Source organism: Plectropomus leopardus, chromosome 1 (genome assembly GCF_026936395.1).
Source record: "Plectropomus leopardus strain MGB_pleo_1.0 chromosome 1, ASM2693639v1, whole genome shotgun sequence".
Classification (NCBI taxonomy): Eukaryota; Metazoa; Chordata; class Actinopteri; order Perciformes; family Serranidae; genus Plectropomus; species Plectropomus leopardus.
This window is the reverse complement of record NC_142176.1, coordinates 23,004,658-23,029,023: the sequence shown is the minus strand read 5'-3', so window position 1 is coordinate 23,029,023 and position 24,366 is coordinate 23,004,658. Positions and strand designations below refer to the sequence as shown.

The 24,366-nt window shown below is 40.5% G+C and overlaps 1 protein-coding gene across 3 annotated transcripts in view; it reads left to right on the top strand.

The window, feature by feature from the left end:
• Positions 1 to 677: 677 nt before the first annotated feature.
• cgnl1 (cingulin-like 1) overlaps positions 678 to 24,366 on the top strand; it is a 36,179-nt gene continuing 12,490 nt past the window's right edge. For 2 of the 3 annotated variants that reach the window (XM_088077866.1, XM_042493622.2), the window contains exons 1-8: positions 678 to 849; positions 4,267 to 5,959; positions 6,170 to 6,264; positions 7,981 to 8,086; positions 8,617 to 8,718; positions 9,227 to 9,363; positions 11,058 to 11,196; positions 12,220 to 12,432. In XM_088077866.1, the coding sequence (XP_087933992.1) occupies positions 4,319 to 5,959; positions 6,170 to 6,264; positions 7,981 to 8,086; positions 8,617 to 8,718; positions 9,227 to 9,363; positions 11,058 to 11,196; positions 12,220 to 12,432 (2,433 nt within the window). In that variant the 5' untranslated portion in view covers positions 678 to 849; positions 4,267 to 4,318. The remainder of the gene's footprint in view (positions 850 to 4,266; positions 5,960 to 6,169; positions 6,265 to 7,980; positions 8,087 to 8,616; positions 8,719 to 9,226; positions 9,364 to 11,057; positions 11,197 to 12,219; positions 12,433 to 24,366) is intronic. The other variant, XM_088077865.1, reaches the window with a different exon arrangement.

Below are 24,366 nucleotides of genomic sequence, written 5' to 3'. Positions count from 1 at the left end.
GAAATCTCGTTTTCATTTCATTTTCTTAATTTATTTCGAATATGAAAAAGAAAATAGAGAAATTATTATACAAACAATCATACAGACAAAAAAGTAATATTTTCAGACAATGAAAACATCAACCAAAAGAAACGATCAAACACACAGTGACTTGGTTTACACAGGCCCTATTTCAAAATGACTGAGAAAAAGTACAAATTTATTTAATCCCACCCCTCCTCAGATTTTTAGTTAAACACTTTCTTGTAAATTTTACCTATAGGCCTACTGTAATGAATAAACATAGCCTAGGCCCACATACCCAAACTCAAATCTCAAATTTTACCTAATTATTTACAGAAAGAAAAGTTGGGGAAAGTGTACTAAAAAATTAGGGAAATAAAATAAGTAAACACCTAGTTTTGTATTTATTTATTTATTTATTTATTTTTTAAGATTACCTGATCTACATGACAGACTAATAACAAGTCTCACCTATAACTTGTGGTTTCGGAGCCACTCGTGACCCTGCTAAGCTGAACCGAGCCGATCCAAACCGAGCCAGACCCGGGGTGAATCGTGTCGGGTCTGTTTTGGGAGGGGTCGCGCTGTGAGATCTGATCCTGGACCAGCCGGCTGCTTTTTGGGTAGGTGGGCGGGTTTGAGCGCCTGTTTCGGGAGGCGGGGCGGCCCGGACGGTCGGACGTCCTTCTGAAACTCTCCTGCCTCTCTCCCTCAAAACAACACAGAACTAAATAAGTTTGCAAGCAGCGACGGAGACACTCTCATCAACACGTTCATCTTTTCAGAAACTGTGTTGAAACAAACGTCTGTGACCTGCGGTAACCGGAGGAGAGAGACACGACGCCGGTGAGTAACTAGCTAACACTCAGTGTACATGTCTGCTGTGAGAGCGTTAACAGCCGTTTAACTCTACAGCAAGCTAACAGCTCAACATTTAACACCAAGAGGCGACGATTAGCCTGCTTTAAACTCCATTTAATCAAGTTTCTAGCAAGAAAAAGAAGTTTTACAGTAGATTTGAGACTGCTGATGTGATTTATGCCACCTGTTGCACTGAGCAGCGATGTAAATGTCTAGAAACTGCGTCAACTCAAACTGCCGCCGTTTCAGTCACCAAGCAGTTTACGGATTTTCCTTTAAATCTCCGTTTGTCATTTACACATTGGTGGTGTTTTACTTGTGTTTACGGTCGCTCACGTTGCTTTTACCTGACGCCCCAGATTAGTGAACTCCCATTCATGTTGCGTAACTTCATATTTTCCCACAGTGTAAATCCTCGCTGCATAGAGTCACTTAATTCACCTTTTTGCATTTATTCTCTCAAGGTCGGTCTTAAGTGTTTTCTACGGTCATGTGAGTCAGTGCAGCTGTAGTGTAGACACAGTGTCTGGACTCTCTGTGTGACACAGAAAACTAATCAGTTCACATGAGGAGATAAAAATCTGCTTTGTTAAGTCTTTGCAGAGTCTCCCCTCTGCACAGATCAAAGCCGGGGCCTTGACATCCAACCTGAGCTCAGTGCTGACCTCACAGGGGTCAGTGAAGGCAGCACTGCCTCTGAAGGACAGCTCAGCGAGGGTTTCCTCCTTTTGCAGAGGGAAATACAATGAGAGGAAGACAGTTGCACACTTGTTGGTGCTTACGTGTGACAGTAAGGATGAAAGAAACTATTGTGTGTCGTCTTTAGCTGTAATCTGTCCTCAACAGGACTCTTCCTCCTGGACAGGACACTTTATCTTGGCCCCCTTTTTCCCTCCAGTGCAGACTAAAGAGAGTGAAGCTGAGAAATTCTGACTAATTGATGCACCAAGATCAACCAGTAACCACTGACTTGTGAAAATCAAGCCGAGGGGAATTATTTTCATATGGTGGTAGGAGTGGCTGACAAGTACAGAATTTATTTTCTTGCAGTGTGTTATGACAGAGACAAGCTGCTTCACCTAAAACAAAGACAGCCTTTGCTTAACATCATATATGATTGGGTAAATACACTTAATAAAATGTTACTCCCAGGGGGAAACCAACATAGCTGTTGTCATGCAGCAAATTCTCTATATTTAACAAGATGTGTCAGGTGATACCACTTCTGGCTAAACAAGTCCTGTAAAAACGCTGAATACAGGGGGGTGTAACTATACATTGATCTGGTGTGATAAGTTGATTAAACAATCAACAATCCAAATTATTGATATAGAGTGAAAACATCGATACATGTCCTCATTCTTCTGATAAACAGTGTTGAGATTTCCATATCCTCTCTAAGTTTGCACTATTTCTATGCTAGTGTACAACTGTGTGCCAAGTAGGCGGAGTCTGCACACCATTGACTGGTATTGTAGCTGGCAGATATGCTGGATTCACCGCTAAATTTGAGCAACATAAACGTTGCCACGATAACATGTCCAATACAAACACAAGCAAATAAAGGGAGATTGATTAAACGGCCAACTGTTGAATATCGTTCAGGCTTAAATAAAATCATACTGTGAACATTTCTGGCCATGTAGGCAATTATTTGTCAACTAGTAAATCGACTGTGGCTTTTGGCCTATATGCTAACATTGTTGTTTGTTTGTTTTGTCACCTGACAGTTACGTGTTTGACAGATTTCATACCATCTAAAAGCTTTCCCGGCCCTCGTGCACCGGTACACTGAAATGGAGTGCCTCTACTGTCACAATTCCCGGCAGAGCGTACCTCCTTCCTAAACATCCAAACAATGTTAGAGGTTTAGTGCCAGGCAGACAATGGCGAGCAGTCAAAAAAAAGGCTAAGGACATTCACTGATATCTTCATATTGATCACAGGCCAATGAATTGAATCAAATCAAAATCGTATCGTGGCACACATTGTAATGTTGGCAAATATTTTATCATTGTCCAAATAATCAATATCATATGGTATTGTGATTAATATTGTAATTCTGCTTAATGCTTCAATCAGATAGCATGTAAGTGTGATATATTTTGTGATACTGATACCATTATGTATAACTTTTTGGGGGGAAATCAAAGTAGAAACTGTTACAGTTAAAATAATCAGACAGGGGTGTCTGTTTTTGACCCATCCAAGATATCAATTTTGTGACAAACTTCATTGATAAAAACAATAAAACAAAACATCTGTTATTGCAACTTTGCCCTCAAAGTCCTAATGCAACCAGATACCATCATCTCTCCAAACCCTAAATGGTACTATTTTTGTTCTAAATATGCTATCAATTGACTGTCAATCTGTCTTTACCTATTTCAGGGTCATGTGATATATCCTGCTTTTGCCTTTGTTTTCAGTCCTTATCAGTGTCCTTCTTCCAGGCCCATCTTGGTCCGTCTTTGTATTGTAACATCAGGTAGAATGAGACGCTATCAGCAAGGCAAACAGGAACCTGCTAAAAGCCCATTGTCCAGTGAATACACATGGTGGCTGCTGATGGCTTTGTCTTTACTGGCTTCCCAGGCATAAATGTGTCTGAACAACACTCAGCAGCTTACATTAACATTTGTACACAGTTTGATATTTATTGCCAGCTATGTTCTCATGATAATGCTGCAAATCTGTCAGCCTGACACGATTATTATAAATGTGACAAAAGCGTGCAGGATAAGATTTTGTTGCTCTCTTTTGATGGCATCCCCCATGAGCATGGGCTGCAAAGTACAATGTCATTTTACAATGATCATTTACAATGTGTATATACACACACACACACACACACACACGCACGCTTCATACACACACTGCATACACACACTGTAAAGTTGTGTAGAGATGACAGAGCTCTCACATTTCTCTCAGCTCTGGCTGACTCACGTTGAAGTGTTATCTCTCTGTCCATGCTTTTCTCCTTACCTGTTTAACTTATTCTTTGGCATGCACCGCAAACAGTCATTTTTTGATACCATATGCGGTAGTCACAGGCTTTTTTTAACTGTACCTGGTCATTTTTCCAAAGAATGTGGCTGATGTTGACTCATACTTTCAGTTTGGGTTTTAAGATGCAACACAGGGAGCTTATTGTCTCATTCCTCATTTGGTCAGAGCACATTAGCAGAGCAGTTTGACAGAAAAGATCTCCGTGGAGAGAAACCGATCATTAAGAAGGCAAAACAGGAAAAGCAAATGGAAGCGGGCAACATAATTAAATGCAGCCAGGCTTTAATGTTTCATTAGTGGCTGAGTGTTGAACTGGGAAACATTTGTTAATATTACTGAATTACGTAGCGTCTCATCTCTGGCTAATAAAGTCTGAATCTTTGCTTGCAGAGGTGGGCCACCTGATCCAGGGAGAGGGATTTATTTTCCTTCTGCATTCCTGATGGAGTCGTACAGAGTGACTGGCATTCCTAACAGCGGACCACAGCGGGGCCACACTCAGCCGTCCCGCTCCTCCAGGCCCCACAGTAATGGAGCTGGCACATACGGTCTCAGCATCCGTGTCCAGGGTATAGATGGACACCCCTATGTAGTTCTCAACAATCAGGACAGAGGTCCTCAATCTTTTTTTGACCCTGACAGTAATGGGTACATCGACACAGAGGGCTCTTTTATTGAGAACTACCAGGAGTATGATTTCAGGGTAGGAAAGGAGGCTGGATCCATCAGCCCCTTCATGGAGTACAGGTCTCAGAAGATGAGTTACACTGGCCCTCAAAATGGCATCACAGATTCACAAGGAAAGAAACCATCCACCCTTCTGAACTTTCAGAAGCACCCTGAGATACTGCAGCCGTATGATCCAGAGAACAACTCCCTGAACATCGACGGCTTCCACAGCCTTCCTTCGAGACCTCTGGCTGAGACTGGAAACCAGAGTTCCTCCTCCAGATCTTCTGCACCTGAACCGTCCAGCGCCAGGTCATCAAGCTTAGACAGGACAAAAACTCCAGTACAGCAAGAGAAACGGCAACTTCCATCCCAGAGCCTGAGTGAAACGGCACCTCCTAGGCCTAAGACACAATCCCAGTCTTCACCTCCAGCCCAGGTCGCTCAGCCTCAGTCCAGGCCGCACTCACAGCTGGCTCAGCCGCAATCCAAACCACGTCTCGGCAACCTGAATCCACCTCAGTCCAAGCCAGGCTCTAAAACTCAGCAGACACCAGTGGCTCCAGCTCAGCCACAGCCCTCCACGCTGTCGAGTCCCACCAGTGAGCAGAGCAAGTCGTCATGCAGATCCCCCACCTCAACCAACTCAAGTCTTGAGCGCACCCGCCATGAGCCTGATGTGCTTCCTCTACGCAGGACCGACTCCAGTGGTCCAGTTCTTCAGTCCTCGTCCCGTTCCCGCCACTCCTCCTCATCTTCCACCTCCAAGACTCCGTATGAGGAGCAGTTGGATGCCCTGTACTCAGATTCCATCAACCGCCACGAGAACCGCCGCTACATCCCTTTCCACCCAGGTTCAGGCAGAGACATCGACACAGGCTCCATTCCTGGTGTCGACGAGCTCATTGAGAAGTTTGATGGCAAAGATGGCAGCCACCAGCGCAGGGGCAGGGCGGGGCGCAGAAACAGGATCAATCTAGAGGACAGGAAGCGTTCGCGTAGCGTGGATAGCGCATTCGGCCTGCGAGATGGCTCTAGTGACTTGGATGGGTTTAGCCGCCAGCGAGGCACATCAATGGAACATGTGCTGCGGCCCTCACAGCTACGGCTGCAGAAAACAACCGGCAGTCAGGACTCTTGGCTCATGGTTGTAGATGGTAAGAGCGATTCCAGGGCTTCATCTCGTGTTGCCAGCGCACCCGGCTCCCCGCAGAGCACCATCTCAAAAGGCGCCGGCGCCATTCAAGGTTACAAAAAGCCACAGACTCGCACCTCCTCACTGCCATTCAAGAGTAAAGAGAGCGAGGACAGTGCATCTTCAGCTGGAAAGGTTTCGACATCATCGCTGTCAACATCGCTATCAAAGCCGTCGTCCACTGCAGACAAAAAATCCAGTGCAGAGGCAGGCGTTCAGGTAAAACGACGTTGATGCTGAAGCGGTTTGACTGGGTCTTGCACTTGAAATGTCTTTGTTTTAACTTGAGCCTTATTTTACCTAGAACACAGGCATATTGTCAAACAGTCTTTTCAGAATGAGGATCTGTGAGAGAAGAATACTTTTTTTTTTGCTTTAAGATCCCTCTTATTTCACTAAGATCTCCCTTTCATTTCCTGTCATTTCTAGATGACACCTGATCTTCTGAAAGGTCAACAGGAGCTTTCACAACAAACACATGAAGAGACAGCAAAACAAATTTTGTTCAATTACCTTAAAGATGGGTGAGTGACTTTTCTGATTTCATCAGTGTGCTTTTTAGCTTTATTTGCTGACATTAATAAAAAATTGGGAACAGATGTTGTGAAAAAGTTCTACTCTTACTCCTTGAATGTTATTTGAATCATGACTTGAGCGTATTGTTCACTCTAAAACCCAAATCCCACATGTTGCCCCATAAGGCAATGTATCATGAAGGAAGAGGCTGTTCTGTGGTTTTTATCGGAGTTGGACTGTTTGTGATAAAAGTTAAGGAATGTGCTCTTCTTACCCTCCCTTCCAGGCTGCGAGGGATCCAGCTGTTTGTTTTTTTGCTGAATTCCACTTTCTTTCTCTGCTTTCTCTTTGGTGCAACGTGAAAACGTTCTGTTTGCTTCTGTAATCAGACACTTGTTGCTCATCAAGGAAAGGCATGTTGGGTTAAGAGGTTAAATGCAGTTCAGGTTGTAAAAGAGCCAAATATGCTTATGCATTCTTTATAGTCCTTTAATTTAAGATAGTGAGTCACTGTCAAGAATTGTTTTAGGGGAATGTTTGAAGTGAAACACAGATGCCAGTTAAAGCAGGTGCATTAGTTGTGCATGTCTTTGCAGTCAGAAATACTTTGCTTGTTTCTACAGTTTTTACATGTGCTACAGGCTTGTGATAATGTAGAAAGAGAGCAGGAAACTGCTTGGGTGTGTCGGGCCACAGGTCAGGAGTCACAGGACAAAGGAAAGGAAACACAGATGGAAGTGCTGGGGCTGAAACTGAGCTACATTCCCAAGGCCTCAGAAGACAAACATTCACCAACAGGGGTTATAAAGGTTTAATGAAAATCATCTGTATGAGGAGAGGAGAGGTTTGGGGGGTCTTGCCATCTGTGTCAGTCATCTGATTTATTGAATTAATATATCCCTGCTGTCACAAGAAAGTGGTGTAACTCCAGTTTTGTGGGTTCTGATGTTTTCAGTTTAACTGAAGGATTAATTGTTCTGTTGTGAATCAAGAAATCCTCCCTTTTTGGGCTTTCAAACGTCTGGCAATGCACTCAGAAAGGCTCACTGAGAAGCTGCTCTCAGTAGCTATGGAGAAGTTCATATTTAGATTTAGGAAGGTTTATACTAATCAGAACAATACTGCAAAAAGTTGCCACTTTTTAAAAAAATCTTTTTTATGTAGGACATAAACAATGTTACCATCAGAGAGAATGGGCTTGAGGTAGAAAATATGTGGGCGTGGCTGGTTTTGTGATTAATCCAGGCTTTTTGAAAATTCTGGTTTTGTTTCAATAACTCCAGAGTGTTAACAATACTACTGCTTGACTGTAAATGAGTAACTACATATTATCCGAATGCTTTCAAAAGCATCAGAAGTTGTGATATTTCTTGACCCCTGTATGGTTGCTGCAGATTTTTTTTTTTGCTCTAGTTTCTACAAATTTACCAGGTGATAAAATGAGACTCTGCAGCAATTACATTTTACTACCCATATGTTTGATTTTTCCGCTCATAGTTTATTGGATGGGTGTAATGAAGCTGCTTGTGCTGTGAGGTGACACATCAAAGCAGCATGATCCTCCCTGACCCTTTCTGAGCTGGGAATGACTTACTCGGTTCCCAGAACAGTCTGGAATTCATTCCTGATCCCCCAAACACTGAGAAAAGTTGTTTTTTACCGTTTAATAATCACTGTATGTTAACATACTCTGTGTATGTGTGTGTGTGTGTGTGTGTCCTCAGAAGCAGCGATAATGATGAAACAACGAAGCGAAAGGTCAACCTTGTCTTTGAGAAGATACAGACGTTGAAGTCTCGGGCCACGGCAAGCGCACAAGGCGACAACAAAGTGAGACATTGTGTCATCATTGTAACTACTTGCAGTTTAAAGACCCATAAAGGTTTCATCTGCAATCCTTACATATTCTTCAAATAGAAATCATAAATATGGGGTTGTAAACGTGCAATTTTTAACTTTATGCTTTTATACTGCTATCTAGCAGTAAATGGGTAAAAGATTTATATTTGGGGTTCATCTTGCCCAAAGTGATGCCCAACTTTTAAATAGGTTCATACATGCAATAAAGTTATTTGTGCTCCTAATTTTGTGAGGCATATTGATGTTGTGTCCACTGTCTACCACTGAAAAAAAATTGTCATCTTAAAACAATGTTATGGGACCCTTTAAAAACAGTGTGCAGATTATGTCCCTGAGGCTTTAGCACTTAGGCTGTTTACTTTGCATAGTATATTGCATGTTGGTGATTAAATATTTATCCTTAACCAAATGTGCTATTGCCAGAGTTCATATATTTTGTTTGATTAATAATGGATCAATAGAAAATAACAGACTTGAAAATATCTGTGTTCTTCCATCAGTCCCTGGACTTTGCTGCACAGACCAAAGCCCTGCAGGAGCAAAATGAAGAACTGGGGAAAGAAATGAACGAATTGAAGAGACAACTTGAGGAACAAACAAAGGTAACAGTTGCAGCTGTGCCTCTGACACCAGCCTGTTTATGTTGGCACGACAGTTCATTGCTAAACTTTTTGTTTGACAATATCCTTTAGCTTAACACAAAGGCACATTACATGGCTAGAATAAAAGAATAGATATACTACTCTCTCTTGAAAATATGTTATTCTGGTAATTAAGTAGGAATAAAAAAACACTTTTAAATAATTGAAACTGGGTACAGCTGTCTGCAAGGTATTTACTTTGAGGTTAAACAGATTTCACTTCAATTTTTACAGCATGCCTAGCTTTTGTGCTGCTTTTACAATAAATTTGGAGCCCTTTACACAACAGTTTAAACCATTTAACTAAAAAACAACACTGAAACTGACTAATTTTTAATGTTTTTATCAAACAATGAGTTGTCACGATAAAATGTCAAAAACTTGGTGCAAGAGCTGTGAAATAATATGTGTGTATGTCTACGTTGAAACTAAAATTGTCAACATTAATATTTGTGTGTTTCACCAATAGAAGAATCAGGCTGACAAAAGGGCAGTTGCAAGTTTGAAGGAGCTGCAGCAGGAGCTGGAGCGGAGTGAGGAGGAGTGCAAACGCTTGAAGGAAAAACTAGCCAAAACAGAGGGCGAGCTCCAGACCACAGTGGAAGAGTAAGTGACAAAGACACGTCAATAATGATCAGCTTAGATTAATCAACCAGTGTAGCTTTGTTTTGTTGGCTGTCTGAATTTTCATCACTAGCAATTTTTAACTTCTGTTAACCATGTTTAGAAGTTGGGGCTTCACAGTGAAATTGCAATTTGACCCAGTGCAATATCCAAATCACAGAGCTCCAGTTTTTTTATGATGGTAAAATGTGTCACAAAATACTATTATAAATGAAGTAATGTGGTGCTACAGAGATGTCCCTGCCTGCAAATCACATTACAGATGTAAGGGAACATGCTTTTTTGGTACAGATCCCAGCAAAAATATCATCGTCATCTTTCATATTTTTTACAGTAATAATTAAATGCAAAAATGACCATCCCTACCAAAATCACAATTGCAATATGTCAGAAATGATTGCAATATGATTTTTTTATTTATTGTGCAGAAGTGTGTGGTTTAGAGGCAAAATACCCACAACCAGCTCCCTTTGCTGGTATCTCCATCTTAGTTGCATTCTCAAGTAAACACAACTGTCAGGGTTTGTGGTGGGAAGCAGGTGAGGGACTCTGATCTTGTCGCTCCACTGATGATCCCTACCGATTTGTCCTGCAAAGAGGGAGGTGGGAAGAGGGAGGAATAGCATCAACATCCTGCACTTTTCATGCTCATGGTGAAGCTCCCTGTGGGCAGGTGAACTAAGGACGGGCTGTATCAGAAGAACTCTGCGGCTGTTATCACATTCCCCACATCATAAAATAATAAAAACTGATAGGAATTAGCTTGATGTGTTGTTCATCAGCTGTTGCTCTGCGCTGAGCCTTTTCCATGTCAGCTGGAAGCAGTGTAGGATGTCTGTTGTTGAAACCACTCAGACTGTTGATAGTTAGTGAAGTGGTTACCAAGTCGCTTCCTACGTCTTATTATACAGCTCTTTGTGTGTCCTCTGGTTTGTTAGGTTTATCTTTCACCTTCCATATTAATGTTTACTTGGTCACTGATTTACTATTCATTCTGACAGCAATAACCGTCCAGCTCTTTTTCTGTCCCTTGACATATTATACATATCATATGTTATTTGACTGTTGATGTCCAGAGAGTTGGGACTATCCATAACTTGCTGGTTTCATTTGAGGTTCTTAATGTTTCAGATGGGAATAGTGGGAAAATTGCCTGTTTAAACTTAAGGTTTACTAAAAATTTCTGTGATACTTTGTGTGGATTTCCCTGCTACTTAACACGACATTCTTTTATTTCTGCGTCTTTCTTGTTTGGGTTTTATCGTCAGTTTATTATTGTCAGTTAGAGTTTTAGTTAAAGTCTTGTTTCTCCGTTGATTATCGACCATAGTTTTAGCGTTTCTGTGTTTCTTTCTTAGGACAAACATCATTTGGTCTTTTTTGACAGCAGGAATAGATTGTCTGCCTCAGTCTACATTACAATGTGGTGATTTGTTTGAGGTGTCTCACATCACTCATCACCCTCCCCCTCTGTGTTGTCATGTGGAGGCAGTTTAAATATTATCTGATATTGGTTTTAACCCCTGTGCTCTGTGGGCCTCACATGAAGACCCAGCACAGGTGCAGCCATGTGTATGTGTGAATTAAGGTGCAGGTGTGCGGGTGTGTATGTGCAGTTACACAGAAAGTATGTAGAGTGCCTGTAATGTGTTGTGACATGTCATGTGGTCTGTCAGGCTGTTCCAGGTGAAGATGGAGAGGGAGCAATACCAGACAGAGATCAGAGATCTGCAGGACCAGCTGTCAGAGATGCACGATGAGCTCGACTCAGCCAAGAAGGCAGCCACAGATGGAGAGAAAGACATCATTATGGCGGTAATGCAGTGTTCACTGTATTAGAGAACAAGACAGTTGTTTTTTGTTTTTTTTGCTCCAAGCTTGTAGAACATGTGGCTGATGGCAACTATCTCACAAAAATTATCATAAAAGATGAAGCTGTCTAATCTGCTAACCATGTGGTAAAATGTAGCTTTGGACTGAGTTAACATTAATGGGATATTTCGAAGTGGGTTTGTATGAGGTGCTTATCCAAAGTCAGTGTATTACATACAGTAGATGTCAGTCGGTACGCCACCAGTAAGGAGACGCAGGCTGCAGTCTGACACATACTCTAGGCAATTTACTGCCATTGACGGGGGTCAGCAACAAAATATATTTTAGCCACCTAAAAAAGTCCCACCTAAAAAAATCAATATCATTTTAAGCATACACAATATTTAGAATATTTTGACTGCTTTATCTTACTGTCAGACAGCTCTTTCTGAAAGGAAATATATGAACACAAACAAACTAGCTGACTGAGGCAGCGGTAGGCAGCAGCTCCTGTGTTTAGCGATGGTAAGGTAACTTAGTAAAAATATTATAAATTTAGCTTACACTTAAGCTGACACTTTAAACTTAAATGCAGCCAGTGCAAAGACCAGCCTGACTGGAGGGGGCTCAGTAGTTTGTCTACTCCTTATATTACAGTATTGATATTGTTTGTCACACTGTCGTATCATAGGATGCATTTTAGTTCGCTGAAAACATTTCTGTTGATGGTGATGGCTTTATCTGCAAGATTTCCATGTGGAAACACTGCAGAATAAACTAAATACAGGAGAATACAATATTGGAACTGCTGTCTAAAATGACCACAATTATGTTTTCGATTACTTCCAAAAGGTCCACATTCTGTCTTTTCTTTAGCTCTACAATTTTGATCTATATACAGCTATATAAATGTGGTTGCAGTGAGAAACAAACTTAAGGGTCACAGTCAAATTTGGAACTCTCCAGTCTGAGTCTGCTGTATTGCAATGATAAAAAAAGTCACCAGACTGTCTTTATTTTCTGCAGGACATGATGCAGCTGAAGGTGGAGATGCAGGAAGTCCTTATGGCCAAGGAGGAGCAGGAGGAGGTGCTGAGGAGGCGAGAGAGAGAGCTGACAGCTCTGAAAGGAGCCCTGAAGGAGGAAGTGGCCGCTCATGATCAGGAGGTGGACAAGATGAAGGAGCAGTATGAGAAGGAAATAACCAGGCTGCAGACGTCTTTGGTGGAAGCCAAGCAGGTAATCAGTGTACTGTTTGTTTCCCCTCTTCTTCAGTTTGACTTCCTCTGTTCCTTCCTCCTCATTTCCTTCTCTCTAGACCTCCGCCACTCCAGAAACACCCTGTCACAGAGGCGTGTGGAGATAAAAATGAGAGGAGCTGTAACTCTGTGTGTTTTGCATTGAGTGCCATATGTTTGTCATCAGAGGTTGGGGTGCTACTTGAATTGATGTTTTGAGTGTCAAAATTCTGAGACACTGGTTTTAAAACAGAAATGATACCATACAGAGAAAAAGCCTGGCGCTATAAGTCAGTATCACTTTATTTCTGAAGAAATGATTTGCAAATAGAGCAGGAAATTAATCAATAACTTTATTTGTCTCCAGTGGGGCAATTGGTTGTGCAGCGGTGGGATGCAAACATTTAGCACACATAAAACACAAGGCACATAATACAACACCAAGACCAAAGTACATAACTAGATAATATCTATAATGTAAATACCCAGAAAAAATACTCCCTTAATTAAAAATATTGAAAAAAGTGTAAAAGCCAAAAAATATGTTAAGCCACTGTAAATAACTGACTTTTCCCCTGAGAATTGGGGAGGGAGATGGCAGAGGGTATAAAGGAGTCTTGAAGTGTGTCGGTTTTGACTAGTGGATGTCTGAAGAGGGTTCCAGATGGCAGAAACTGTTGATCTAAAGGATGGGACAGATCAGAAAGGATGGATTCTGCTTTCTTATTTTACTGTTTGTTGAAAAGATCCGGCAGAGTTTCCTGTGCTGTACCAGTTATTTTGCTGCAAACATTGACCAAATTATTGAGTACATTTTTGTGTGTTAAGTGAGGCAGAAAAGCCTTGCTTCTTTATCTCTGTTGGATTCTGAAAGACAAGTTAGCAGTTGACTTTTCAACATTTACAGACTTTTCCTGCATTTCTGTTTATCTTGTAAATTCCAGTTGTGTATGGTTTGATCGGTTTTGTGCATATCTGCACATCGGTGATTCCATGTTTTGGTTTTGCCAGCTTGCAGAGAAACCCCGATGATAAAGAGCTTAAACTGTCTTTCATAGTGATGTAATCATAATGCATAAACAAAGTCAACACACACTGATCGGCACGGGACAGGATATTCACCTATATCAGTGAGAAGTTGTTGCTTTTTTTTTCAAATGACGCAAGTGGAAAATTAATCTCAGTTTGAGTTCACACTCTTGAGCTGTGTCATCACAGCAAACTGATAAAATGAAAATGAAACACTGAGTAACAGTTATATGTTGCTCGTCATCATTTTTCAGAGGAAGTCTTTCTAGCCAGTCAAGTGTGGAGGTGTTGTCTTATCTCAGCTTGTTCCTCTAGGGTGGAACATTTTACAGGAAGAATGATGTTTGATATTAACATTTAGAGAAATTATCATTACATGGCAAATTTAGGAGTTGCCTTACTGGCAAGGTCACTAGTGTTGCTCAGCTGCAAGTCTCAATGAAAGGCCCTGATTTACTAGAAAACAGACACAGTTCTGTTTTTACTGCACTGGCAAGAAATAGACTTCTGAAAACCTCACACCATAATTTACAACCTCCTTGAACCAAAATGAACCTGCCATTATTTAAGAGTGAAAGATTAGGGGTAAATTTCCTTTAGAGCCGAGAGGGTTTTTCAAGTGTCATTCCAAAAATTCAGTTTAGTTAAGACGAGCAGTAGTGCATGGCAGGAGACAGCACAAGGACTCAAGACACATTGTTTTCAGTAGGTCACTGTGCTACTCACGTGTTTCCTGTTTGTCTCAAACAGTGGAAATTGTCCTTGTTCTTGGCTTCCTGCAGGCCTGGTGGGGTCCACATCATCGCTCTGCAGCAGCAGTCTATGAGAACATTTCCTTTTGTCAAACAGAGGTACTGCTCCCCTCAGGGAGTATGTCATCAGGGGTTTACCCTCAGTGCTTTGTACAGCACTTGGCAAGATGAAGCCATTGTTTGTTTCTCTTTTAAGACACAAGTTCTCACCTATGGAAGCCTTTCATTTATGTCCTTGAATTAATATTCTGTCCTCGGGTTAAATATTAATTGAAATTCATTTATAAGCAGATGTATGCTTTAACTTTTTGTATATGCTGTTATGGGCAAGCAGGTGATAAGATCTGAGAGGTACGCATAGAAACGACACATAAATCATTGTGTTGTCATATTTACAAAATAAGTGTATTGATAGCATGTCAGTTATAACTACTAGTCCCTTTTTCTAGACTAGGGTTGCAACAGGATGAGATTTTTACAGTTCGATAGCCGTCTCAGAAAATAAAATCATAGTTTCATGGTATACAGTATTACACAACTATTATTATCTTTTACAATGACCACTAAATGAATGAGAACAAGTTTTTTTTTGTCGTTGCAGAAACGTGTTGTTGTAATTGAAATTTTAGGCCATTTTTTTAATATAAGTACGTGTAAAAGGTCTGACAGGTAGTGGAGGATGCGCATGCGCAGGTGAGATTTTCTATCTGAATGTATTTCTTTTTAAATACCGTAGATGAGCAAATGTACATAGTATGATAATAGCTTTATTTTAATACCACACTATGCCCTGAAACCAAAATACCACTGGAAAGTGAAAGTACAGTGTGATAGGCATACATACCAAAACAAAAAAAGAAGAGTAAAGACTAGTGAAACCTAAAGCCTTTTGAAGTTCAGATGGTCACAGCATGTGGTCAGTAGTCTGAGCTACAGATTATGTGAAACCCTGACATTAAAAGGAAAAACTGCTTATTATCTCATGTACACTCCCACTTTGTATGAGGTTGTCAGACAAAAGAAAAAGAGAGTCACAGTGCATCTTTTTTATTACTCTGCCCCAACTCCACCCAAAGTGCTGCCTCCCCTCTCTCTGAGCGGCCCCGACGTTTGCGTTGACCGGAGCAGCCCATGCGAAGAGGAATGCTGGAAACTGGAGCACTGAATTGCTCTGTATACTAGTTAATTGCAGTGGCAAGCCATCACTAATCTAATGAGCTGCCGTTCCTGAGTTGCGTCGTGTCCCCTCTTCTTTCTGCGCCCTGAAAGAGTGGGGGTAATTGCAGACCTCAGTTGACGATGAATGATGAGTTTGTTTCACACAATAATAGCAGCGGGGGTTGGGACATGCTGAATAAGTGGGTCAGTGTGCTGTAGAAAAGGGGATGCGTGGCTGACCCCCTGAAAAGAGCGGGGGGCCTGTTTTGTGTCGTAAATTGAAAGCTGCATTGTGTTTTCAATGAGATGAAATCTGTGGAATTTCAGGTTGAAAAATCTTGGTGCGCTTTCTTGAAAAGTTATGAATTTGATTATTTTAAGTATCACTTACCTGAGTTTTTAATGCTCTGTAACAGAAGACGTCTGCACATTTGGAAGTGGATTTGATCTTTGGTGCCAGCATGCGCTGGTATGCAAAAAATGTGGAAAGATGAGGTGCAGTGAGCAGAGAGAAGGGTCTGTTTCCAGGAATGTTGGGGTCAAAGTGGAGAATGTGCACCCTGCAGACCTCCTTCTTCACTCATCTCCAGCTCTGTTACAGTGCACCCGCTCCGACCTGTGGGAGAGGCTCGGATCTTTTCATTTATAGCTCTTCAGGGTGCTGGAGTTGCATCTCCATCTGTGCAGCGCTCTGGATTCTCAGTGTTAGAGGCTTTAATAGGTCTCAGCTGTACTCTCCCTTCCTCTCCCTGTAAAGACAGAGCCTCATGCTTATCACACCATTTCCAGCTCTTGTTATGTTTCACCTATAGCCCGGAGCCACAGTGTGTAACACGGCCACATTGTTATCACGCTCTCATCTGTAACCTCAATCCCAAAATGCCGAATTTTTTCATTTCCTAACTCCACAGTTTCCACACAAGGCTCCGCAGTGATCTCCGGCTCACCTTAATGCCATTCATTTTCTGGCCTGTGCCATTCTATCTCCGCTTGCCTCTCGAGTAATCTCTGCCAGTGTGTGGACTGAAGTCTCACTGTCTGATCATCAAACTTACGTGGCCCAGAGAAGAGTTCCCCCTCGGGCTTGTTTTGAAAGTAAAGACTCCCGCATGAGTCTGTGTGTTTGATGATAGCACTATATTTCCCAGCGTAGCTTTAGGAGCTGATTTAACAGGGAAAGAGGAGGAAGGAGACGCAGGGCAGTAAGAGAGGCAGGAAATGATGGATAGAGTTTCTGGATCTCGACAGCAAGGAGTTAGCCATTTATCCTTGTTGCTCTTCACATGGCTTTAATGATAACTTTATAGACTGATGACATTAAACAGTCTTAAAAAAACGGGAACTAAATACAGCAGCAGTTCAGTCAGAAAAGGTTCGGTTCAGAAAATGTTGCTGTGTATCCACATGAGGGTCACATCCGTGTGAAACCAGGCAGCGGCTGGATTATAGTGTTTGTTGTTCCTTTACCTCGCTGCCTGTGAGCGCTGATGTGGTGGGAGCCTAATCTACCAAAACAACTTGCAGGAGTCAAGTTTACTGTGTTTAGTCAAATGTTTATGATTACCTGTTAAGCTTTTCTTGTTTTTAACTTTGGCCATGTCTGGGTTTGTACATTGAGAGCAAAAAACAAAACAAAAAACAGTCAAATTCCCTGTAGGTTTACACTCTTATGTGGCCATTAAAGCTGATTCTGAATATTCTGATCTCCCATAGAGATGAGCAAGAACATTTGAGACTAGTGGTTAAAACCTGGGAGTTTGCATTCATGACGCAGTGCTTTCAAAGGCAGTTAGTTTGATTTCTTGTGAAGTTGGAAGCCATTGTTCATTTTTTACACATAGTTTTTCAGATTTTTTTTTTGATTTTCTGCCCTCTTTAATCCTTGTGACCATTAAATCATGGATCAGAATCTGGCAGTCTGTTAGCATTTTAAATTACATTTTGATCTTTGTATTTGTACTTATGCCAGATGATGGTTCAGTATATTAATTTGGCCTTCACTGTAAGTGTGTAAAGCGTGGGCTGAGATCTCCATGTTTGAGTTTATTTGTCTCCACTTAAACTGTTGTGTGGGATGTGGATTTGGGCGTTCCTTCTCTTGCTCACATGTTTATTCAAACTGTGTCTTTTTTGGCCTTTGGCCTGGAAAACTGTTATAAGGGTTTTCTCCCTTCTTTGTCTTTCTGCTGAGACTTCAGTCAGCCTTTGACTTGGTTTTAGTCAGGACAGTGTTGGAGCATGATTTAATTGGCACTGTGAAGCCTGAAAGCCAAAATCTAGAGTTGAACTCAACTATCATTCTTAATTTTTATAAATACTCTGTAAGAAATGTAATTAGTCTTAAGAAGTGCTACATCTGGAGAGATGCTCTACACTGTATATTCTGCTGCCATATTGCATGATACAGTTTGACATTAGACAAATGAATGGATTTATAGATTGACAGACTATTTTGTAGATGTAAAAGGCTTAAGATTAGATTATCCCGAATGTTTTAATATCTAGGAATCCTCCACCCCCAACCCCAAATAAATTATTGCTTTTAGATATAATTTTGCACTGACTACAGAAAGCGTTCCCATAGTATTTGGAATGTAAGCAGTTAGTGATTGCGCTGATGCTCAGGGAGGGAAAACTAGTTAAAATGATCTGTTTTTCATTACTTCAGATAGCAGGTTCACCTTTTTCTGATGGATTGGTAGTTTTATACGTGCAAGGTAGGTGTACTGTGTTGATGCACAACATTTTCACTTGTTACAGTCATGCTTGTTTATATGACAATTGAAGTTATGGGCGTAGCTGTCAACATATAGTGTTTGTGGTATTAACAGCTGAATCCCAAAGGCTCAAATGTTACACTTTAGGGAGGACTTAGGGGAATTTTAACAACAAACCAAAACAAAACAAAACCAAAAAAATGTAGCAACCCCCATTACTTTATTCAAGTCTTTTTATTGTTTAATGAGAAACATCACTGTTTCTGTATATCAAGTTTTTATGATGTCCTGTTATATTATATAAGTATATCCAAACACCCTTGTTAGGTTGTACTTTATATATATCCTTTATTCAACGAAAAAGTCTCATTGCGATTAAAATTCTCTCTTTCAACAGCAACCTGGCCAAAAGAGCAGCATAAACATTATGATAACAGTGAACACAGACTCACAAATGCGGCTGTCACACACAATAAATGAGTGAACACCACATTCATGCCAACTTTGGCTCTGCACAGAGACTCTTCTAAAAGCTAGTTTCTGTTTCCATGTCTCTGAGGACAAGACAAGATTTGATTACCGTCCTCTTTTGACCAAAGAGATGCCAGTGCTTCTCGGCTGTCGCATTTTAATTTCGACTTCAATCCTTCCTTTCAGTCCATGACAGGCCTTCTGTTCCCTCAGGTCCAATACCTTCTTTAATAAGGAATGCTGTTGTATTTGTTACATAAACTTCGTGCTGGCAAAGCAAATTAAGGCTTCCACACTCCCAGAAAAGTTTTTTATTTGTTCTCCTGATATAAGGTTTAAGCTTAGATAATGTGATACTATACAGGAAATGACCTGTACTCTAAATGACCCTGGACAGCATTATTTTGTTATATCATGTTCAGGTTAGCATCTTTCCATCAAAGGCAACAAAGATAGTTTTCATTCTACACAATAAGGCTACATCCGTTCAACTGTCAAAAAGCTCAAAACCATAATATTAAAAACAGGACTGGTGACATTTTATCTCCTGCTACACACACAGGAAGTACTTAAGTAGCCAATTAACATAAGATAAATACTTACAACACTGACATAGCTGCTTGTCTGAGTTAAAAGGCTAAATATAGCCTGCCATTCATATTTTTGCATTTGTGCAGAGCTATCTCTTTGTTAAGATGGAAGTTGTGAGATAAAAATATTTATTTCAATGAGAGGACAACTAGAAACAGGGAAGCTGAAAAAAAGGTAATTACTCCCGTCTTCTCCTTAAAAAAACATGAATTTGTAATATCTTCATTGTGTTCAGGCCCATGAATGTAAGAATCATAGTTCTTATTAAAGTCTATAGACGCTTGTGACAGAGACAGCAGTTGATGCTTCATGTCGGGTCAGGTGGAGGTGTTTTGGAGATGTTTTTGCAACATTCAGTCTGAAAAAGAGAGAATCATACAGTTAAGTTTGGCTTGATGTGCGCAGATAAAAAGTTAAATAAACAGATATCAGTAATATATGAAATTTGTGAACAAGTGTGTGAGTGAAGATAGACAACAGGAGGTACAGGAAAGATGGAGGGAATTCACAGGTAGTAATAAAGACAAAGGACATTTGAAATACAACATTCTCCTGATGAGACTTTTGCAGAGGCTTCATTTGGTATCCGCCAGTCAATTTATTAGTGTCGCTGTGGGCCCTTCTCTTGTCAGGGAAATCACAGTTAGTGTGTTTTTTCAGCTGCAGTAGCATTTGAAACATGTTATTGCACTGCATGTTATATTGTGCGCCATTCTGTTGTTGTTTTTTTTAAACCAATATTTTCATTGTTAGACTTAGCCAGATGGTGGACTGGGGGAAAACATATGGAAAAATACCTCCAACATGTTTGTCTTCAAAACTAAAATAAGGTCTGTGGTTAACACTAGCTTAAGAGACTTTTATATTTTGTTATACGACATAAAAATATGTCAGTAAATGCCCCAATTTGAATCATGAAGCTTTAACGTGTCTTTAAAAAGGCAGTTGCAGTTGTGGCCAAATGAGACTACAGAACGTACACATGCTCAACACAGCTCTACAGGTGGAGACACTGAAGTAATTTTACCTTGGTGTATTTCAATTCTGGCCTAGTGTTTGCTTTGTACTTCTGCCAATTGCATTTTATGCTTCGAAAATCCAAAAAGTGGTGGTCATTTGTGAAGATTATTATGTAGAGATTGAACCTTACTGTAAGCTTGTTCTTATATTTTGCACTTTACTTTTAGTTCATTATCTTATCTTATCTTATCTCTTATCTTAAGATTATCTTTATGAACAAGTAACATAAAGTAACATAAACTTTTTTTTTTTGCCACAGACCTTTTTTTCTGCAATAATCCAAAATCTAATGGAAGAAACCCATTGACTTTTTGTCCAGGGAACCAAAGCAATATTAACAGGCTGTGAAATAAACGTCATCCCTGCACAACTCTATGTTCGGTGGGCTTTGTGGAAAATGTCTTAATGTGGAGAAACTGTCTGTTCACTTTAATTCTGATTGATGTTTACCTCTTGACCTGCTCATAGTGGGTCTCATAGGGTTGCATTTGAACCTGGTTACTTGTTCCTGAAATGTTTTTATGAAAGTAGGTTTTTTTAGTTGTCATGATGTTACCTGTCAACTTGATAATGGAATTGATATTGCTGATATTTATAGAAAACAGTTCTCAGAAATATGAAATGAACAAGTGCAAAAAAACAACCTACACACTGGTTGGTTTGTTGATTTCTGTCACGGGTTTCTTGCAGCTGTATTCCTCTTTAGACCATCAGCTCTTTTGTTATACTGGAAGCTTATTTGGTCGGAATAAGTGAGAGAGCCAAGATTTCACCAGAGCACACGACCTGGAACGCATACTTCATTTCAGCATTTGTGCTACACTTCAAAGACTGCACAAAGTTGGTTAATGTGCAACTTTAGTCAAACAGTTTGAGTACACACAAGGACCCACGTCAAACTTTGAGTTTGAGGGTAGAGGGAAGAAAAAAAGGACTAGCGATATGATTTTACCACATATTTTTCTATGATATTATACTACACTAACTGTGTTGTCTGTCTTTTTTAGTAAATTTGTATTTAAAGAGGTGATAAAGAATCGTATTAAATGGACAAATTAAACAAATCATTGTCTAATAGCTGATATAGTGTTTGTTTTGTTAGCACTAATCCTTCAGTGGTTGTTAGGTAATCTTTAATAATGCTCTAACACCTTTAATGAATGATTAACTTATTGTAGTGCACAAGAATATAATCAAATGAAGCCTCTTTTCTTACAGTTTAAGAAAAGATGATCTTTCGACTTATATCAGATTTTATGTAAGGTCACGATGAAGGTTTGTTAACGTCACACCAAATAAATGAGTGTTGCAGAAGGGAAAGTCTTATGAAAAAGAAGAACGTCATCCCGTCCCGCTTCCTCTCTGAGCCAGCAGCAGGGTCCTTCTCTCTCTGGCTGGGTGGCTTTGCCCGTGTTTTTAACTAGTGTGACCCAGTGTGGGAAGTGGGACAAGCAGGGAAGTGTGAGGGCTGAACTTGTGTGTGTTGTTAAAATGGAGCACTGACACACACTGTCAGTGCTTTATTATTGAATGCTGTGTTTAGCCCCACATCCCACCCAGCCCCTTTGACAATCAACACTTTGATATGTGAGTTTACAAAGCAGCATGAGGAAGCTGCTGTAACCCAAAATAACACAAGAGACCACCCGGTCATCTGGGCCTCAAACTGCCGATGAATTGGTCCAGAAAACTGCAAATGTATTTCCAGTCAGTGCCCGTTTATAAAGGGATACAAAGCTAAAACCTTAATGGGGTTTGATGTTACCACTACATGACTTTTTGATTATTTTTTAGATTTCTTAACTTGCACACACATTCTATTCTAGATAATAAAAAAAATAGAAATGTGTATGGAGAAGCCATAGACTTAGGCAATGGACCTTCCCTCAACTCAATGAGAAAAACACACAATCACAAAAAAAGGAGACGTAAGTTAATATAATATAGAAACTGAAAAAAAAAGAAATGTATATGCACACACACACACACACACACACACACACACACACACACACACACACACACACACACACACACACACACACAAAGAAATAAAGAAATAGACATCATGAATTAAATGTGATGATAATTCCCAAAATGTCATAAGAATAATGAGCTCTTGATTTGCTGTTCATATCTGTACACCATGATAAATGAGGGAGTCGTGCCCAGTTTACCTTTGTATTAAGGAAGGTGAAGATGGTCAGCCTGTCTAGTAGTTTTTGAATGAATTTGAGACTTAATTTCGAAGGAGCTGGTAAACAGTGATAGCACAGAAGAAGTCAAGGATGTATCTTTGTATATAAACACAGATCTGATCAATACTTTTGTCGTTAACTGAAAATTTTCAGAACAATGAAAAGTGTAATGTTTTCTTTAAACTGCTTAAGAGAGGTATTGATTCAACTTGGTGGTAGTTGTGGAGACTAGTTTGTTGTGCTTAGGAATATACCTTATTGTGCTGAGAGGTTGTTTTTCATATTTACAGTATCCTCTTTTTTATAGCATCTGCAATGTTTGCAGTTGTGTTTTAGTTACCATAAAGACATATTTTATGTTATGTACCATGAATTCTCATTTGTTTGGTTAATCTTGAAAGGTGAAACAGTCTTATCTCTGTGTTTGGCAGTATAGAGTCTGTACGGGGCTCCTCGGTCCTTTGACCAAAGTAAACGACCCAGTCAGGCAGAGATTAGAACGGCTCTGTAGAGAAACAGGTCTGACTGGCCTGCTGCCACTGAAGCAGGGAGGCACCCGTCACCTTTCTAGTACAGGAGGTGTCTATATTCATGCGCAAGGACAACAAGACGAGCTGATCAAAGAGCGCCTTTCACTTTAGTCACAACAGGCATGAAGGGGTGAAGAGTGGTAGACTTTGGATTCCTGCAGAAACTACATTTTGAATTTGTAAATAGGTTACTGCCTCAGAATCTTCCTTCAAATATCCAGTGAAACTAACTGCAGTGTTTCAGTTCACAAAACCACACACTTTTGCCTGCAGCAGTTGCATGACATCTAAAATTTGCTCTGATAAGTTGTTCATTTGTGCTCTTTAAAATGGACATGTGAAGGTTTTCCTGCTATATCAGTGTCAAAGTAGCCCATATTTCATGCTTCCCTCTTTCTGCTGATTGTGATGTAATTTCATAGGATGGTGCGTTCTTTACTGCACTATAACCAGGTGCTGCTCGAGAATAACAAACTACTGTAGTTTTTAGTTCCACTGTTTGTATTTATGCATTTTTCTGTGCCATCTTTCATCAGTGTTTCACCAGCTGGGTCACAACTCAGTCAGTTGGTTCTTCACAGAAGAAGGGTGTGTATAAGTGTGTGTGTGTATACTTTCATGCTTTTGGGCATGCACACATGCCGTAAAAAGCGCTTGGATGTCAGAGAGAGAAACCTGCCTGTGCAGAAATACAGTGTTGAACTTTATGTACTCATTGACACATCCTCACACCTCAAGCGTTTATTTAATTAAATTTTTCACTTCAGTTTTCAACTCTGTTAAACAGAGGCTATAGATTTTAGAGATGTCCTCTGTAGTGTTGTCCCTCACTTGGCTGTGATAAACAGGAAATTGCCAAACCAGTTTCCTAACATTCCATCTCCATTTAAAAAAAAATCCTGTTCTCAAACAAACAGTGTCTACCGATGCTGTCGTTCAATGGAAGGGTGTCATCGCAACTGAAAACCAGTTATCTGTCATACTGATTGAGTCGCGTGGTTGTTGTCAGTTGACTTTGTCTCCTGTCACACAGACATGTATTTGTCTGTCTCCCACTCGTTTTCTCCTGCACAGCACTCCACCCTCGTATGTCAGAGCCAAACCACACTCTTCATTCAGAAATTTGGTTATGGGGAGGGCTCACCAGACTCCCTGTTTATGCTGTCCCTGCCACTGCTGGCGCTGGTCACACCACTTGTCTAAAAAGCCAGCTCGCAGCAGTGTGTCAGAAGGGAAAACCGAATCAAGTGACACTGGAGACAAGCCGATCTGCCTTGCTAGGCTGCTTATTTATTAGGCCCTAAATCGACAAAGGCTGATGAAAGCTCAGATGTAGTTTCCTTCATTTGTGTTCTATTATGAAGTAAGAGGAAATGACAGAGGACATTGTTATTCTGTGTCTCCACAGCAACAAAAGTTCACTGAAAACTAAGCACTTCAAAAAGCTTTTTGTTGTGAGGCGTTTGAGA